We start from the raw sequence: 20,371 nt of genomic DNA on the forward strand, positions 1-20,371 counted from the left end.
CAGGTTAAGCAATGTTCCCAAATCCCTCCATCAAATATCCTCAATGCTCTTGGCTGGTAGGCTACATTCTAGTATCTTACCACCTTGTTTCTACTTCCACCAGTGGAAATGTCTGTTCACCAAGAAGCAAATAATTTTGTTCCTAAGGCTGTTTAAATCAGTTGAGCTTATAATTATGACAACACATTTTACTAAATAACAAAAAGTGAATGCAAGAGGGAAACACTGCCTCCATGAAAACTAAGCTGAATGCTTCCAAGGCATTCAATAAAGATGAGTTACTTAAAAACTGCTGTCAACTTTGGGGCACCTGGGTGGCTCAGTCGTTAAGCGTCTGCCTTCGGCTCGGGTCATGATCCCAGGGTCCTGGGATCGAGCCCCACATCGGGCTCCCTGCTCAGCGGGAAGCCTGCTTCTCCCTCTTCCATTCCCCCTGCTTGTGTTCCCACTCTCGCTGTGTCTCTCTGTGTCAAATAAATAAAATGTTTTAAAAAAAAATTGCTGTCAATTTTGATGTAGTGAGACACATGCAAAATATTAGAAAAAATAAAGTATAAAAGTCTAGGATTCCACATTCAGCTTGCTTCGAATGTTATCCTGAAATTGGACCTTATAAACAGTGCAGTATGGATGTGGTTTATGCCAGAAACATAACATTCCACTCCAAGTGGCAAACCCATATACTCAAAGGTCTGAGTCAAAAATCAAAGAAATATACAGATATGTATTTCAAGTTTAAAATAAATGTTTAGGATATGCACGTATCATTTTTAATGATTTGCTCATTTGAACTTTTCCTAAAATTATCTCACATAGTTCAGTACTCTTCTCTCAAAACTAGACAAAAGATGGAAGTACTCATGACATGCAAATAAAAATAAACACCATTTTTTAGTACTTGACTTTGGCAAAGATGTTTATAAAATTCAGGCAAAAAAATGAGAGACTGTCAAAACTGGTGATGAAAATGTACACTGATGTAACTTTTCTGGGGATAGTTAACAAATATGTACAAGAGCCTAAGAAACGTCCATACTTTTGACTCAGTAATTATGATTTATAAACAAAGGCATGCACTATAATGTAATAAATGGCAGTAAGGAAGTTGGAAAAAACTTAAAATTACATAAAAGTTAAGTTTGTATCACTGATTCAGGATTCAAACATTATGTTTATGAAGAATTTCTGGTAATACGAGGAAAATTCAAAATATAATGTTAAGAAAAAAATAGCATGAGGGGATGAAGATATTAACTAACCTTACTATGGATATCATTTTGCAGTATACATGTGTATCAAAATCATCACACTGTATACCTTAAACTTACATATATGTCTATTTTATCTCAATAAAGTTGGGGAAAAAACCAAAATACATACACAAAAAAGAAAAAAAAAAGGAAAAAATACCCCAATAATAACCATCAATTTAGTGTGTTTACTTTCTGCTCTGTCTATAAGTTTTTAGTATTCCAAAATGAATAAGAAGGAAATAACTTTATTTAGTTATTTGAAGAGGAGAAACACCACATCTCATTAGATCTGGGGAATGGTACTGAAACTAGTCCTGTACGCTATATTCTATAAGAGGACCCAAAAAGATTTATTAAAAAGAAATGTCATCAGTAAACCTTGTAATCTCTGGACTTCTTCAACCAGAAGCCCTGTGATTCTGCTTAGCCTAGTCAAATTCATCTGTACTAAAGATTTCTTAAAACATATTGTGTTAATGGACTGGTTTTAAAATGATTTTCAGAAATCAAAGGGAAATAGTACTTGAGCAGGTGGACTATTTACAATTTTTGTTTTTAGCAGCTTTACTGAGGTATAATTTATAATACCATAAAATTACCTGTTTTAAGTGTATATTCAATGACTTTAAACTTACAGTTATGCAACTATTATCACAAACTTGCTTAAAAACTATATATATACAGATATAAAATTATGATTATACTTTCCTTAACTTCTTTAGAAGCATATGATTGTTTAATATTTATAACATATGTAGATTTTTTTTAAAGATTTTATTTATTTATTTGAGAGAGAGAGAGAATGAGAGAGAGAGAGCACGAGAGGGAAGAGGGTCAGAGGGAGAAGCAGACTCCCCGCTGAGCAGGGAGCCCGATGCGGGACTCGGTCCCGGGACTCCAGGATCATGACCTGAGCCGAAGGCAGTCGCTTAACCAACTGAGCCACCTAGGCGCCCAACACACGTAGATTTTCTACTTGACAACTATAACAAGAGGGCATAGAGAGTGTTAATTGGCCTATGTAGTTTCAAGGTATCTACATTCTTTTTTGAAGATTTTATTTGAGAGAGAGAGAGCAAGTGAGAGAGAGCACAAATAGGGTGGAGGGCAGAGGGAGAAGCAGACTCCCTGCTGAGCAGGGAGCCCAACATGGCAATTGACCCCAGGACTCCCAGATCTTGACCTGAGCCAAATGCAGACGCTTAACCAACTGAGTCAACCAGGCGCCCCTCAAGGTATCTACATTTTATGTGAAGTGGTACTGTATTTTTTGTAGACAGAAAATTAAAGGATTTCTATGTATATTATATATGTTACATATAATATATATGTTATAATCCACACAGAAATCATTATAAAATAAGAACAAAGTAATAGAGCTAAAAGGCCAAAAAATGTACTAAAGTGGAATTCAAATAATTGCCTCAAAAGTCTAAAAGAAGGCAGGAAAAGACAAGAGGAATAGAAATCTAGGGACAAGCAGTAAACAAATCATGAAATGGCTGACTTAAATTTAACCATATTAATAATAACAGTAAATGTTAATGGACTGCACACTTCAATTAAAAGGTGGAGATTATCAGAATGGATAAAAGATTAGAAGAACCCAGCCATATGCTGCCTAGGAGACATACACTTTAACAACAGACCAAAAACAAATTGATGGGGACATACCATGAGAACAGTAAGCATAAGACTGGATCGGCTCTACTAACACTAGATAAAACAGACATGAAGACAAACAGTATTATCAGAGAAAAAGAGGGACTTTCATAATGATTAAAGGGTCAGTTCATCAGAAAGACAGAACAATTTTAAGTACGTATTTGCTAAAAGAGACTTTCAAGATATCTGAAGTTGATAAAATTAAAGGGAGAGATAATTCCCTAATCATCCTTAGAAATTTAACACCTCTCAGGAGTTGACAGAACTAGACACAAAAATCAGTAAAAATATAGTTATTTGAAAACCTAACTGATATTTAATAGAACACTACACCCCAAACTATAAAATAGGTGCGCATATGCATTCACCAAGATAGACCATATGCTGGGCCATAAAACAAATCTCAATAAATGTTAAAAGCTTGAAACCATTCAAAACATGTTCTGGGGCGCCTGGGTGGCTCAGTCCTTAAGCATCTGCCTTCAGCTCAGGTCCTGGGATGGAGCCCTGCATCGGGCTCCCTGCTCCGCAGGAAGCCTGCTTCTTCCTCTCCCACTCCCCCTGCTTGTGTTTCCTCTCTCGCTGTGTCTCTCTCTGTCAAATAAATAAATAAAATCTTAAAAAAAAAAAAAGTTCTCTGATCACAATGGAAAAAATTAGAAATGATTAACAGTATGACATGTAAGAAAATCCCTAGTATTTGGAAACTAAACAAGACATAAATAATCAATGAGTAAAGAAAAAAAATCACAAAGTAAATGAATAATATTTCAAACTGAATGATAAGTGAAAATAAAACATTGCCAAAGTTTAGGATTCAACTAGAGCAGTGCCTAGAGAGAAAAGTATAGCTTTATCAACCATCTACAAAGCTAGCAAAAAGAACAAGTAAACTCAAAATAAGCAGAAAAAAGGAAATAAGAGCACATATAAACAAAATGGAAAACAAAGAAAAAAATTAGCAAATCAAAAAGTTCTTTGAGACTAACAAAATTAATAAAATGGTAATTAGACTGTCAAGGAAAAAAAGGAGAAAAATCACAAATTACCAATATCAGAAATGAAAGATGGGTTATCATTCTAGATGCTACAGACAGTTAAAAAAATCACAAGAAAACAGTCTGAACAACTTCACATTAAAAAGTACAACTTAAATGAAACCAACAAATTCTTTGAACGTTACAACACAAATTTAAATAACACAATTTAAATATAACACACATTAAAATTTAAATAAACATGAGATCAAACAAAATTTGAATAGCTCTATATTAAAGAAATTAAATTGGTTATCAAAAATCTTCACATAAAGGAACTCCAGGACAGAGGATTCTGCTGGTAAATACTACCAACTATTTAAGGAAGAAATAACATGAATTGTACATAAACTTTCAGAAAATAGATGACGAGGGGATACTTCTCAGCTTGTTTTCTGAAGCCAGCTAACCCTAATACCAATGCCTGACAATGATGTTATAAAAATATAAAACTACAGATGAATATCCTTTATTGAACACAGACCTAAAAATCTTTTTAAAAAATTAATGAATTGAGGGGCACCTGGGTGGCTCAGTCAGTTAAATGCCTACCTTTGGCTCAGGTCATGATCCCAGGGTCCTGGGATGGAGTGTGCTCCCTGCTCAGCACGGAGTCTGCTTCTCCCTCTCTCCCCCCCCCCGGCCCCCCACCCGCTTGTGTTCTGTGTCTTTGTTTTCTCTCAAATAAATAACATCTTTAAAAAAAATAAAATAAAAAACTAACGAATTGAACCCAGATTATACATAATAATGAAGTGGGAGTTTATCTCAAGAATGCAAGGTTGATTTAATATTGTAAAATTAACCAGTATAATCAGCCATTACAATAAAATAATGAAAAAAAACCCCATATAATCATTTCAATAGATATAGAGCAAATATCTTATATATACTACATTCATTCAAATTATTGTTCCCCATAGCTAATTGTGTCATTTCTCTCTGGCTACTTTGCTTTCAAGATTTTTTTCTTTGTCCTTCCTTTTCATTACTTTGATTTTGATGTGTCTAGGTATGGATTTCTTAGAATTTATCTTGCTTGCGTTCACTCAACTTCTTAAATCTCTAAGTTTATGTCTTTCACCCAAATTTTAGAAGTTTTGAGCCATTATTTCTTCAATTTTTTCAGCACCACAATCCTTTTCCTCCCGTACTGACATGGGTGACATGTATGTTAGATCTTCCTTGATAGTCCCACAGGTCCTTAAGACTCAATTTCAATCAGTTTTCAGTCTTTTTTCTTGGTTGTTCAGATTGGATCTCTATCTTCAAATTCACCAATTCTTTCCTCTCTTATCTCCAATTTGCCACTGAGCCAATCCAGTGAAATCTTTTATGTCAGTTATTGTATTTTCCTGTTCTAAAATTTTCATTTGGTCCTTCTTTATATCTTCTACTTCTTTGCTGAGATTTTTTATTTTTCATTTGTTTCCAGAGTTTGTTATTGCTAAGTCATTTTCAAAATAGTAGCTTTAAAATCCTTCTCTGATAATTCTATACTCTGTGTCATCTTGGTGGTGGCATCTTTTCTCATTAGATAGTCTTTTCTCATTAGAGTTGAGATTTATCAGTTCTTGGTATAATGACTGACTTGGGACTGTATCCTGAACATTTTGAGTATTTAAGAATCTGGTTCCGATTTAAATCTTCTATTCTAGCAAGAAGTCAACATATTTAAATTCAGAACACATGTCCTATTACATTAACGGAACAGTGTGTGTCAGCTATACTTCAATTTAAAAAAATAAATAAAACAAAATAAAATGAAAATAAAAATTATGATTAAAAAAAAAAGAAGAAGAAAGAAGCAGAACACATGTCCTGGATCAGGTTCGTGGATTGCGGTTCAAATATCAATATAGTTTAAATGATTCTGCAATGCTATTCTGATCTGCCCCCCTCAGATGACAAAACTCCATGCTATCATCTCCAGAGTGCTGGCTAGGGAGAAGGAGGGGTACCAACTCATTACTATAGGACAAGAGTGGAAGATAAGGTTCTACTCACTGACCCAGTTGGGAGGTATATTGCCCAGTTAACGTAGGGGTGGGAGGGAGGAGTTAGAGCTCCATCTACAGTCTCCAAAGGGGAGGGATACTATTTCCTTCCTGATAACTGCAGGGCAGGGGTAGAAGTAAGAGTTTACCTTTAGGCTCCAAGGGAGACAGGCACCACTGACTCCTGAGTGGGGCAGGGGTGATGACAGAAGTCAGACTTTTACCTAAAGGCCCCAGGGGAAAGGAATGATAACTCATTACTGCAGGAGAAGACAACAGATAGGTTTCCACCCCACTGGCTCCACTCCTGCAGTGCCAACTGGGGCTGGGAAGGGGTATAGTTTTAGTCATGGTGTGTTTCCAGAATAGGCAGGATTGATCAAAAGGCTTCTCTATAGCTGAACTGCCCTTTTCCTAGTTCTTCGGCTACAGAGAGTAGGCTTTTCTTGGGAGATTTTCTTTCTGTCTGTGCTCATTATAGTTTCCAGTTTGCAAGGCACCTAGGCCAGGATATACAGGAAGCAAGAAAAATCCCAGGGAACTCACTGCCATGTAGTTCCTCAAATCCCAAGATCCCTGGTCAGGACCATCTTTTCTCACTTTTGAGAGTCTTCTGGTAGGTGACTTAAATATCTTGTCCAGGGGCGCCTGGGTGGCTCAGTTGATTAAGCATCTGACTTGGGCTCAGGTAACGATCTCAGGGTCCTAGGATCGAGCCCTGCGTTGGCTTCCAGGTCAGTGGGGAGTCTGCCCCTCCTCCCGCTCATGCTCTTTCTCTCTAATAAATAAAATATTTTATAAATAAATAAAGAAATATATATATATTGTCCAGGAATTTTTGCTGTGATTGGTGGAAGTAATAAAGTGAAATATGTTTACTCCATCTTGTTCAGAATCAGTATCTGCAATCCAATTTTAAAAGCATCAAAAAAATAAGATGCATTGAAGAGTGGAAGGCTGGAAAGATGGCTATGTGTAAATCATGATTCAAGTATATTAAAATGTTAATGGTAGAATCTAGGTGGAAGTATATGGGTGTAATCTGTAAAATCTTTTCAACTTTGCTACATGTTCAAAAATTTTCATAATAAAATGTTGGGAGGAAGACTCTTTTGGCCAAGTATGAAATGCAGGTGATTAAAAAAAATCGATAACATGCAAAAGGAAGAAAAGAATTCCTCTGCTGAGTGAAAAAGAGGTACTGGAGATTTGCTCTGATCAGTACGTTACCAGATTAGCTGGAGCGAGAGGCTATTAGATGAGAACAGCTCTTTGTAAAAGCTCTAGCCAGCTGAATGCTACTTTTTGTTTTTAATAGCTTATTTTGTCCACAGCCTGGTCCTCTGGCCTTGTCAGTTTTGCATCCCTAGGAGTAATCCCATCAGAGTTAACAAGCATAGCGCAGTTAAGCAGCTGAAGTGCTTAGAGGATGGTTAATACTGGGGAGGGACTAAATTCATTACTTGAAATGAAAATAAAAGAGAGGGGGCTATCTCTCAAAAATAAATCTTTATTTTTGAAAAAACAACCTAATCAACACAGAGAATAAATGTGGGGTTCCGATTTGGGGGGAATTTGGGACAGAGTGATGCCATTTATCCCTTGAGTTAATTCTGGTTGAATTTTTTGTTTAAGACACAAAGTGACCACCTCCACACTATAAAAGGTCTCAGGAGAGCACCTGGGTGGCTCAGTCAGTTAAGCATCTGCCTTTGGCTCAGGTCATGATCCTGGGGTCCTGGGACTGAGGCCCACATCGGGCTCCCTGCTCAGCAAGGAGTCGGCTTCTCCTTCTGCCCCTCCCCCCACTTGTGCTCTCTTATGCTCTCTTTCTGACAAGGATAAATAAATCAAAAATCTTTAAAAAAAATAAAAGGTCTCAGGAACACAAAGCTGTCTAGGGCACTGATTCTCTTCATTTTTCCCACATATATAAATGGAACACTTGACATACTGCACATAGTAGGGAAAACACATAGGCACTGGGATAGAACAGACTTCAATCTGAATACTGGCTCTGTTTTCTACTAACTAAATGACACTGGCTCAGCATCTCTGCAGTTCTCTGCATCTCAATATCCCACCTGTAAAACAGAGATAATGAATGCTGATATAAGGGTTAAATTAAATGATGAATATAGAATGCTCTCTTACCTATCTGGAAACTTACTTAGGCACACATTTTCTTAATTCTGCAGAGGATAAAATGAAAAGAACAAGACATTCTATTCTTTTCACACACTGATGAAAATTAAGCAAGAACCTTGGATGAGTGAAGCAGATAACTGTCCAACGGTCTCTGACATTTTCTGTCAGGATGGCTCGGACAATACCTACCTCTTGAATGATAACCTGGCTCTTCCGTCGGCTCATTTATTCTGTATCTAGGCTCTCCTGGGCCAAGGCAAGACTGCTAGCTAAGCAATAAGCTCAGTGAGTCAGTAGCAGTCCTGGAGAGTCCATGGGACTCCCCTAGGTTTTCTTCTAGAAGGACCTACCCTTCTGACATAAGCTTGACCAGAATTTTCAACATAACACTATGAAACCTTATGAACAAAAGCTTCTCCCCAGTGGGTGAAATATAAATTCTATAGTATTTTTTAAAATGGCTGCCTTAAATTTTATTTTAGAATTATATTCTAAATGCCTGAATATGTTGTTTGGTAAAATGTTTAAGACTTTTTTTGCCTGTTACAAAATAATAATGAATACAGAGACTCACATTTGTAGTGATTCAACATTTACTTTGTCTTTCATTCACACCTTTTTTGATCCTTCCATTGCCACATGCCTCCTTTAATCTAACAGTTATGCCCCCAATTTATGCAGTTGGCTCCATATAAAAACCAGGCTAAGGCACTTTTTTACTATTCACACAATCAGTCCAAAACCTTTCATTCTGGCCTGCTTTATGTTCCACTTCCTGACATTCTCATTCACCCTGTTCTCATCCCTATGATGACTTTATTCACAGGCTCATTTCACAACTTGGAATCTGTCAATTGCCTTCTTCTCTGGTTCTGATTTCTGGCTTCCCTCCTTAACTGTGATTAGTATTTGCCCTACTGACTATACTCCTTTAAGTCATGGTAGACAAATATTTTGCCAGGCCCAATTCCTGGGTGCAGGCCCTAGGAGCCAATACTTCCACACTGGTTCACACACCAGTCTAAATACCTATACCCTAAGCTTTCAATTCATTCATGTTTAGGGACCATAAAAGAGAATTTCCACAGCTAACAAACATAGCAGTCAGTCTCCTCCTATTCCTCCTGCTACTAATAATTCCAGGCATTCTCCTTTACCTCTGCCTTTGGCTCAGCTGATTCATTAGAGGTATCAAGTTGTTCCTTGGCTTGGGCCATCTGAGTCATCAACCTGTCCATGTGAGACTGGATGTCTGCCAGTATCTCAGTCACATGAGCGGTGGCCATTGCTTCCTGGATGTCCACTAGATGAAGGGCCTTCTGCTCCTCATCAGCAATCACTTTCTGAACTTTCTTAAACTCCTGCTGTATAAACACCTTCATCTGGTCCCGGGTTACCTGCAGAACACAAACAAGTAAAAATAATAAGCTGGACATACAAAGAATGGAAGGATAGAACTGTACTGTAAATGCTAGGCAGCCCTGGCCAAAATATAAACCAACCATGGTTCCTAAGTGGTCTTGAAATTTTGGGACTATCCTCTAAACAATGTTCCCATAATACTGTTGATGAATTTCTTAGTAGTTCGTTTGCCTTTTTTAGTCTTTAGGAAGTAATTCCTTATCCTCCTTTCCCTTTTTGCTCTTCCTTTTGTTCATTTTTACAGCAGCAATACCTGATTACTTTTTAACAATTTAATAGGTGAGTGTAAATTGTAAAAAATGAAATTCCTCTTCTCTCTCCATCTGAATACCATTTTTCTCTTTGGAGGGTAATTACTAGTAACAGTTTGGTATGTATCCTTCCAGCCATCTTTCTATCTAGTTATACACATATACATATACAGACAGTTATGTTGTTTTTATATAAATAGGTCATAGTGAACATTAGGTTCTGGGTCTTGCTTTTCTATTTAAAATATGTTTGTACATACAGATCAACTTCATTATATTATTTTTAATGTCTATGATGTGGATATATACAATGAATATTTATATATATAAATAAAAAGATAAACATACCCATTAAATATTTCTTCTTAATGGAAATACAGGATATTTCCAAATTTTTGCTATTACAAACAACACAGTAATGAACATCCTTGGATGTATCTCCTAATATTCGCATATGAATTTTTTTAGAGACTTTTAGAGTCACTGAGTCAATTTATTATATACTCTAAAACTACTGACCGATACAGCCCAACTGCCCTCCAAAAAAGATGTACCAATTACATTCCCACAACAGTGTGTGAAAGTAGGCATTTCTTTATACCTTCACCAATATTAGATCATGCCAATCCTTAAAATGTTTATTCTCTGATGAGTAAAAACATATTATTGATTTATTTTATAGCAAACACTGAGCAGATCAAATAAAATATGGCTGCAGGATATATTTGGCTGGGGCATAAGGTAAACAAAGTGAGAAACTACCAAAATAAGACCTTCTAAACTCTGTATCTTTCCAGTAACTATACTTACTGATGCTTCCTCACAACTATGTGTATTTTAGGAATATTTTCAAACAACTCTGCACGGTGAGTAACTATGGCAGGGAAAAGGGAAAAGGTAGAGCAGTGGACAGAAGGAGAAAGTCCAAGTGAGAGTTTTAGAGCTGAAGGAGAAAGTAGCTGTCACCTAAGCGAATCCCTTTCTTTGCCAGATAAGGGAACAGCTGCAGCTGCAGGGCACCTGGAGAAGATGCAGGGGACACCAATCTTCCTGCTCCCAGTCTGGTGCTCTGTTCACCAGAACACCGGGAAGGAAAGCCAAACTGGGAAAACCTAAAAAGGAGACTGAGGAAGAGACTGTCTACAGAAGAGAGGAAGATGGGGCCATTTTTAATTAGCCTCTTAAAAACTGAAAGAGGCTTGATACTGTAAGCAGCTTTTGTAACACTTCCATAAGAACGTCCGTACAAAATAAGGCCTGTAGGACACGTCTCTATTCACACATCAAATGACTAAGTGACATAAGCCCTCAGGAATTCATTATACTCTCTGCAGGTACTCTCCCTGGTGCGAAGGAAAAGGGGAGGGGAGTGTTAAATGTTATTAATGTCCCCGCAAATTCTGTATCAGATTGAGAACTGTGATTTGTGCTTATTTATGTAATTCCTTTTATTTTTAGTGTGTTTATTTCAAGGCTGTTATGCTTTATGATGACCTTTTATGAATGGATCTCAAACTCTGAAATAAATTAGGTCTTATAAAGACCTAAGACCTTCTCTTAGAGACTAAACCTAGCAAATTTTAGCTAAGAGATGAACTTTTCTGAATGCCTGCGAAAATCTCTTTAACAGTTACAAGTGACTAAAAATGGAGAACACAATAAAAACTGACTCGCAACCTATTTTACTAGCCCTCACATACACATGTGGTTCAGGTCAGAAGCTGACATCAGTCAGGAAAGGTGTGGCCAGACTGCAGTAGGTGACTAAATCATAGGGCTTAAAAAAAAAAAAAAAAATCAAATTCTGTTTCCCATTGTTTTACACAGGTTTCTCAACCTTTATTTTGTACAGTTTATCTTATACGGATCAGGCCACAAATAAGAACTGAAGGCAGAATAATCTACTCTCTAAAACCTTTATCCTTTTCACCCCCATTCTCTACTAATCAACAAAAAGATATTCTCCAACCTAGTTCAAAATGGTAAGAACAAATTTCTGGGTCATAGCTTCCATTCACATTCAGAGGCCAAAGGAGAGACTCCCTGGGATATAGTAGGTTGAGTACTCTGGAGAAAGGACTCTCACCCATGGCAGGAGTGAAACAGCTTCCAAAACTCCCTTTCAAGCTTCATTTCACCTCCCTGCCATCAAAACTCCATTCTGCTACAAACTTCACGGTTCTCCAAGAGCAGCAGACCCTTTCCTTCAGCCCCTGCTAACCTGAGAGCCACTGACATCATTTCTGCGTAGGTTTCTTAGAATTTCTTCAGCCTCTATCCTACAGCTCCTGAAAGGTGAGAGTGACAGTCTCATACTCCTGACTGTATTACATACAGTGTCAGTAAAAGAAAATTCTACATATGCAGAGAAGAGAAGCCTGGGCGTCTCATAGAACAAGCTTTTTTAGAGGCACAGAACTTCACTTACCCTAAACAAAATCTTAATGTAGAACCCTAAATCATAACAGAACCAAAAGTAGAACTACTCTGGTTAAAAGAAAAATCTCCCTCTCCTCAGAGTAATTCCTAGGGCACTGGTAGTGGCCTCCAGCAAAATCTCCCCTGTGATACCTGGGTCCTCTACACAAATGAAACCCTAATAGGAGCTTCCTCCCTTTGGTCAACTGGCCCCTAAGTTGTTGAAACTTTAAAGTCCTAGGTTACAAGCCATTTGATATATCTTTGTTATCGTTGTATTAGGGTGAAAATCTATACTACTTAAACATAGCATTTTCCTAAAATTACTTAAACACAGCATTATAATTTGCAAAATTGGGTGGCTTATATGTGAACAGTCATAACTAACTAGTGAAGATCTGAATGTTCTCATTAGAGCTGAGTCCAACCTCCTCAATTTATAGGCCACACACATACATGTGCAGTAATAAAGTCAAGCTTAGAAACCAGCTCTCCTTTGGTCCAGTCCAGTATACTTTGTACTACAATATATTGCCTGTTATGATCCCTTTCTGACTGCTTCAGGTTCTTCAAACTTATTTCTTCTTAACTGAGATGTTTCCTTGGTCAACAGGCAGCTCTGTTATTGTCCCCACTGAGAAGTTATTCCCCTCCAAGTGAAGCTTGGGATAAAGGATATGCATCTGAAGAGTTAAGTTCCATCCCACGCTACTTTCTATATGATCGTGTAGTTAATATTTCCATGCTAGGCTGGACCCAAGAGGCATACAGACTGGCACTTTACACATACATAATTAAACACATAAAACCTTGAATTAAGAGCTTATACTTAAAAACAACACCATTCAACGTGCTTGACATGGGTTGCAAGCCATTAACTCCTAGCTAGCTAGCTGGCTTGCAGGAAACTAAGGTTTTATTTAGTTTTCTGTTACAGGCAAATTATTAAAAAAAAAAAAAAAAAAAAAAAGGCATACTAGCTAGAAAGCATCATGGCTTAAGAAAGATTTGTTCCAGAAAGGTGTTGCTGACATGAACTGAGAAAGATGGAATAGGGTCAGGAGCAGGAAGCTACACAAAAGAAAAACATCTGAGTCTACGTTGATTGAAGAGTTCAGAAATACTTGTTCTACTAGCCAAATTCCCTGCAAGTAAGTTTAAAGGAGCCTACTCCAAAAATGATCTTAAAAAGTGTGAACTGTATGAAATAGTTTGTGAAGACTCTAAATACCTCCCCCAAAGGTCAAGAAGTCCACTCTTACTCCCCCTTTCCTCTTCTGAATGGCCACTATTCTGAAATAGAAAAATAAAAAAACAGGAAATGCAATTTTTTCAGATGCCACAAGCTGTCTTCACTCCCACCAGCACAGTGCCTTCCCAACATGCCAGTGTCCATGGAAACTTTCACGTTGGGAATCTCAAAGTTAAGGCTTCTGCATAGCCTCTAGTATTTATTCTGGCATTTTGCTCCAAGACAGCGCTTTCCAAATCTCTATCAGTCTCCAGTGAGGGCAGGTGAGGGAAGAGATGAGGACAAAGTCCTTTTTCAGGATCTTTCGTGTATGAGAAGAATAGCCACTGTTCGTGAATAAAACCAATGCTCATTCCTAAGGCTTGGAAAATTATCCACAGCAGCCTAGAAATACAGCAGACATGAACCATGAACTACATTCCGTAACTAACATTCTGAGTGCCCTCAAATATTTTCCTGACAACCTGGGTGGAAGTCTCAGTTGCTTGGATTTTACAATGGGAGTATTGAGAAAAGAAAGGGTTATTAAAGTGACCATTTAATCTCTTCCTTAAACCAATTTTCTCATCTTCATCAGAAAATGCAGACAAAAGCAGTCATGTATATCCTCTTTACCTCCTTTCATTACTCCCCTGTGTAAACACAGCACCATGGGGTCTCTACCTCTGTATCCACCCAAAGAAGTAATAACAACATTTACTGTTGCTGTTATTAACATTTCTATTACAAAAGATTGTAAGAAATACACCAAAATGATGGAGAGTGATTACCTCGGAGTGATGGGATTAAAAGTATTTTTTTTCCACTTTTAGTCCAAATTTTCTATAATAATGTGTAACACTTATTTTTCTTGAACAGCAAGTTTTAAAAAGAAATGAAGCTCGAAGAAAAAGTTAAATCCTCAATAAGATATTAGCTAATTGAACCCAACAATGTATAAAAAAATTTTACAGCATGACAAAGCAGGATTTATCCCAGGTATGCAATGCTGGTTCAACATTTGAAAATCAGTTCATATAACCTATCATGTCAACAGGATAAAGAAGAAAAATCACATTATCATATCAATAGATGCAGAAGAATCATTTGATAAAATCTAAGATCCATTTATGATAAAAAAAAAAAACTCTCAACAAACCAGATTATAGGGAAACTGTCTTAACTTCACGAAAAATATCTACAGTCTACAGCTAACATCACACTTAATAATGAAAAACTATAGGGGTGCCTGGCGGGCCCAGTTGATGGAACATGTGACTCCTGATCTTGGAGTTGTGAGTTTAAACTTCATGCTGGGTGCAGAGATTGCTTAAAAATAAAATCTTTTAGGGCGCCTGGGTGGCTCAGTTGGTTAAGCGACTGCCTTCAGCTCAGGTCATGATCCCGGAGTCCCAGGATCGAGTCCCACATCAGGCTCCCTGCTCAGCAAGGAGCCTGCTTCTCCCTCTGACCCTCCCCCCTCTCATGTACTCTCTCTCTCTCATTCTCGCTCTCTCAAATAAATAAATCTTTAAAAAAAATTAAAAAAAATAAAAAAATCTTAAAAAAAAACAATAGTGAAAATCTATAGTTTTCCTGCTAAGATCAGGAACAAGGCAAGGATGTCTCCTCTTACAACTCCTTTTCATCATCATACTGGAAAGTGCTAGGTAGTGCAATAAGACAAAAAAGGAAATAAAAGGTTTACAGACTGGGAAGGTAGAAATAAAGCTGTCTTTGTTCACAAATAACATGGCTGTCTATGTAGAAAATGTGAAAGAATTGACAAAAAAAACTCCTGGAACTAAGAAGCAATTATAGCAAGGTTGCCAGATACAGAGTTCATATACAAACATCAATCACTTTCTTATATACCAGCAATGAACAACTGGAATTTGAATATAAAAACAATACCATTTACATTAGTACCCCCAAAATCAAATACTTAGGTATAAACCTAAGAAAATATGTATGAGGGAAACAACAAAATTCTGAAGAAAGAAACCAAAGGAGAACTAAATAAATATAAAGATATTCCATGTTCATGGATAGGAACGCTAAATATAGTTAGATGTCAGTTCTCCCAACTTGATCCACAGGTACACTACAACTCCAATAAAAAATCCCAGCAAGTTATTTTGTGGATATTGATAAAATGCTTCTAAAGTTTACATGGAGAGGCAAAAGATGCAGAATAGTCAATACAATATCAAAGGAAAAGAACAAAGTTGGAGGATACTACTTAACTTTAAGACTTATTACAATAAAGCTACAGTAATCAAGACAGTGTGGAAATAAGGAAAGAACAAACAAATATATCAACAGAACAGAATACAGAGCCTAGAAATAGACCCACATAAATGCAGTCAATTGATCTTGAACAAAGGAGTACAGGCAATACAATAGAAAAAGTCTTTTTAACAAATAGTGTTACAACTGGACACACATGCGCAAAAAAAAATTAATCTAGCCATAGAACTTTGATCATTCACCAAAATTAACTCAAAATGGATCACAGACCTAAATGTAAAATGCAAAACTATAAAACTCCTAAAAGATAACACAGGAGAAAATCTAGATGACTTTGGGTATGGTGATGACTTTTTAAATACAATTCCAAAGGCACTATCCATGAAAGAAATACTTGATAAACTGGATTACATTAAAATTAAAAATTTCTCTGTGAAAGACACTGTTAAAAGAATAAGGTAAGCCACAGACTTAGCCACAGATATATTTGCAAAAGATACATCTGATAAAGCACTGTTATCAAAATATACAAAGAACTCTTAAAATACAATAATAAAACAAAGAATCCAATTAAAACATGGGCCAACAACCTGAACAGACATCTCACCAAAGATATACAGATGGCAAAGAAGCACAGGAAGGATGCTCAACATCATATGTCATTAGGGAAATGCAAATTAAAACAACAGTGAAGTACCACTACATACTTACTAGAATGGCCAAATTCCAAACACTAACAACACCAAATGCTGACGAGGATGTAGAGCACAATGGTGAGAGATGGGAATGCCAAATGGTACAGCCACTTTTAGAAGATAGTTAGGAAGTTTCTTACAAAACTAAACATACTTTTACCATATGATCCAGCAATTATGCTCCTTGGTATTTACCCAGAGGAGTTGAAAACGTGTGTCCAAACAAAAACCTGCACATGGGTATTACCGCAGCTTTATTCATAACTGCCAAAACCTGGAAGCAACCAAGATGTCTTGAAGTTAGGTGAACAGATGAATAAAGTGCGATACATTTACGCAATGAAATATTACTCAACACTAAAAAGAAATGAGCTAGAAAGCCATGAAAAGACATGAAGGAACCTTAAATGCATCTTACTAAATTGAAGAATTTAATATGAAAAGGCTACACATTGTATGATTCCAGCTATATGACATTCTGGAAAGGCTATGGAGATAGCAAAAAGATCAGTAGATATCATAAGTCTAGAAGGAAGGAAAGATGAATATGAGGATTTTTTAGGGCAGTGAAAATATTCTGTAGGCTACTATCATGGTAGATAACATCCTATACATTTGTCCAAATCCACGGAATATACAACACCAAAAGTGAACCCTAATGTAAACTACGGACTTTGGGTGATAATGATGAGTCAATACAGGTTCACTGATCCTAACAAATTTATCTACCACTATGGTATGAGATGTTGATAGTGGATAAGGCTAAGTGTGTGGAGGCAGGAGGTACATGGGAACTCAGTATTTTTTGCTCAACTTCGAATCTAAAACTGCTCTAAAAAAGTCTATTTTAAAAAATTGATACAATTAAAAGCGAAAACTAAATAGCCACTGAAATGGAGCCTAGAGAAGGTGGGGGAGGGGGGCATGGGGGTGGAGTGACCACCCAAAGGGCCACGCAGGATAGTTCTTCCACCTGAACCTTCATCTCAAGCATGTCAACATTTTCATTCTTTGCCTTCCCAGTTAATACTAGATCCTTCCTTCCTAATCTGACTTCCCTTTTCTATAAGAAATCAAAGTTTTTTTTAAAGCCCTTTTCAACTTAAGCCCATTAAAATAATGGCTTCCATAACAGCCAAGCACTTAGCACATGCTGCTCCTGTCATTTGAAGGTTCTTCTATGGGGGCGCCTGGGTAGCTCAGTTGTTAAGCCTCTGCCTTCAGCTCAGGTCATAATACCAGCGTCCTGGGATCGAGCCCCGCATTGGGCTCCCTGCTCAGCGGGAAGCCTGCTTCTCCCTCTCCCACTCCCTCTGCTTGTGTTCCCTCTCTCGCTGTGTCTCTCTCTGTCAAATAAATAAATAAAATCTTAAAAAAAAAAAAACAAAGGTTCTCCTACGGGAGCTTCAGTCATCCTGAGGCTCCTCAGAAGAGCAGATTTTAGTGTCTTGAAAAACTCTAAAAAAGATCTAACCAGGTGATCCAATGAGTGACCAAAGTGTGAAGCCACTTACTTTAGAGAACCAGGCTCATCAATGAGAAATGGACATCCTTACAGTATGTTAGAGGGACATCTGCTTCAGGACGTTATATAAGCACAGTGGCATTAACCCTCATGATACAGCTCATATAATAAAGTGGGAGATGGAGTTAGGAGCGATGCTGGGTGAAAAGAGAAGGCATGCCTAACTTTGGCCTGATTCCATCACTGGACATTCTCTTGTCCTTTAATCCATGACAAAGACAGGGCCTTATGAATAATGATGATGAAAATATAAAGAGCTACCGTGTGTAGGCGGTGTGCCAGGGGCTATTACATATGTGTTTCTCATCTTTCAAGTAGGCAATGATATTTTCATTTTATGTTAGGGAAACTGAAGCCCATAGTGATTAAGTCACCTGGCCAGTGTTATGCAGCAGGTAAACTATGGAGCAAAGATTCACCTCAGGTCAGCTCTGTTCCAGGTCAGTGCTCTGACAACCACTCCATAGAGCATTCTGCTACTGAAAAGGAAACTGAGCCCCTGAGAACCAGTATGAGGCCACCGGAGAGCAACTCGGCACAGACGAGAGCGCTCAGGATGAGAAGTCAGAGGCCCTGAGTGTTAATCCTGTCTTCTGGAACCAACTAGCTATGTGACTTGGGGCAAATCACTGAATCTCTCAGAGCCTCAGGCTCCTGAGCTACTAAAAATGAAGAGCCAGTTTTTCTTTTATCTCTAAAATGATACAACTGCATAAATTTTGCATTCTTGGAGCAGTAATTCACCAATCTGGATTTGTCTCTAATCACAATTGTTACCAAAACAAGAGGGGCTTTGGGGGACTAGAAATCTGCCTTAGAAATTCTAAAGATGAAACAAAGTTAAGTGTAGAGAGAATAAAATAACCTTTTTCCTTTGACAATGCTGCCCTATCAAGCAATTACCCTCTCTCTCACCTTTAACCACCAAGCTTATTTAGAAGGTCACATAAAACCTGCATGAACACCAGTAAAGAATCTACTAGTCACCAACTCTATTTAATCTCACTACTGACCTGTCTGTAGCATTTAGCACTACTGATGCCCCTCAGTCTTTAATTTCCTTCCAGGGTTTCTGTGACCCTGGACTTCTCTGGCTTTCTGACTATCAGCTCCATCCCTACAATTTTACGTAGTCTCTCTAGATGACTAGAAAAACTCCTCTAAACCAGGGTTTTTTCAACCTCAGCACTATGGATACTTGGAGCTGATAGCTTTTTGTGTAGGGAAAATGTCCTGTGCCTTGTGAAATATGCAGCAGCACCCCTGGCCTCTACACAGGAGGTGAGAGTAGCAACACCCCTCACCTCCAGACATTGTCAAATGTCCTCTGGGGCCCAAAGCACTGTCTCTCTACACCTTCCGTCTTAGTGATTTCATCCCACTTTTGCAATGCAACTCCTCCCTCCACCGAGATGGCTCCTATACCTGGATTTTCTCTCCAGGCCTCCGGTCTCACAATTTCTTTTGATGTCTGTCTCTGCCTGGATACTTTTCTATTACTTGAACCATTAAGCCTCAAACTGAGTCCTCTCCCGCCTCCTCACTGTTATCACTGCTGCCTTTTCTGAGTGCCCAGATAGTAGGTGCTACTGTTAAGCATTTCACGTGCTACTTCAATTAATCGTCACAAAGATACCAAGTGGTAACAATTATTATTCTATCAACTTTACAAACGAAGAGACTGAGGTTCAGAGGGGGCGAGAAACCTGCCCAAATGCATACATAGAGTAAGTGGCAGAGCTGGGATCTGCACCCACAGTTTGACTACACAAGCCTCCTTTTAACCACAATATTCTTCTTCCATATAGTCCAGTCAGACCTTGTCCTACCCCCAGCCTCCCCCTTAACAGCACCACAGTTTAGGAAACGACCTAGGCTCTAAATTCTGGAGCTAAGTTTCATTTTCTCCACCAAGAACAGGTCTCTTGACTTAGTAGCCGGAGGAGAAACGATGACACCTTTGCTTGGGCTCTTGCACAAAATGGTGGTTGGTACATTAAATGCCAGAAGCCATCCCATATCTGCTCTCCACCACACTGGCTGAAGAAGTCTGCCCTTGTATCTATGAAAAGCCCCTTCTCCGCACCCCCTTCCACCGCTCTCCACTCAATCTCTCTACCCAGTCTCCAGACCCAAATGCTCCATCTTAGCTCCACCTGCCCCCTGGCCCCAGGGCCTTTTAGCCCACTCCCACTCTCATTTGCACCTCTAACTTGCTGAATAAAACCCTAAGTCCCAAAGAGATTCCGGGTGATCCCCTCTATCTCCTCCTTGGTGTTTAGACCTTAGCTTTGTCTTATACAGTCTCTGGTTTGGCTTGTACCTTCAGCTCAGGTAGGAGCCCCATATTTCAATCAGAATACTCCAGCCTTCCTCTATTTCTGCCAAAGTGCTTCTTCCTGAGACTATAAATTTTGGTCCTTGAGCTGAAGTACTCTTGTTCTTCAACGGCTTCATGCATATGAACCTGTAGTATGCT

General features: G+C 38.1%; 1 protein-coding gene across 4 annotated transcripts in view; it reads right to left on the reverse strand.

Moving 5' to 3' along the window:
• TRIM44 (tripartite motif containing 44) overlaps positions 1-20,371 on the reverse strand; it is a 118,320-nt gene that overhangs the window by 57,177 nt on the left and 40,772 nt on the right. For all 4 annotated transcript variants that reach the window (XM_025878345.2, XM_073904750.1, XM_025878347.2 and 1 more), the window contains one exon: positions 9,258-9,497. In XM_025878345.2, coding sequence (XP_025734130.1) covers positions 9,258-9,497 — 240 coding nt within the window. The remainder of the gene's footprint in view (positions 1-9,257; positions 9,498-20,371) is intronic.

Source organism: Callorhinus ursinus, unplaced genomic scaffold (assembly GCF_003265705.2).
Source record: "Callorhinus ursinus isolate GAN/ISIS: 27379988/994484 unplaced genomic scaffold, GSC_fseal_2.0 scaffold21, whole genome shotgun sequence".
Taxonomy (NCBI): domain Eukaryota; kingdom Metazoa; phylum Chordata; class Mammalia; order Carnivora; family Otariidae; genus Callorhinus; species Callorhinus ursinus.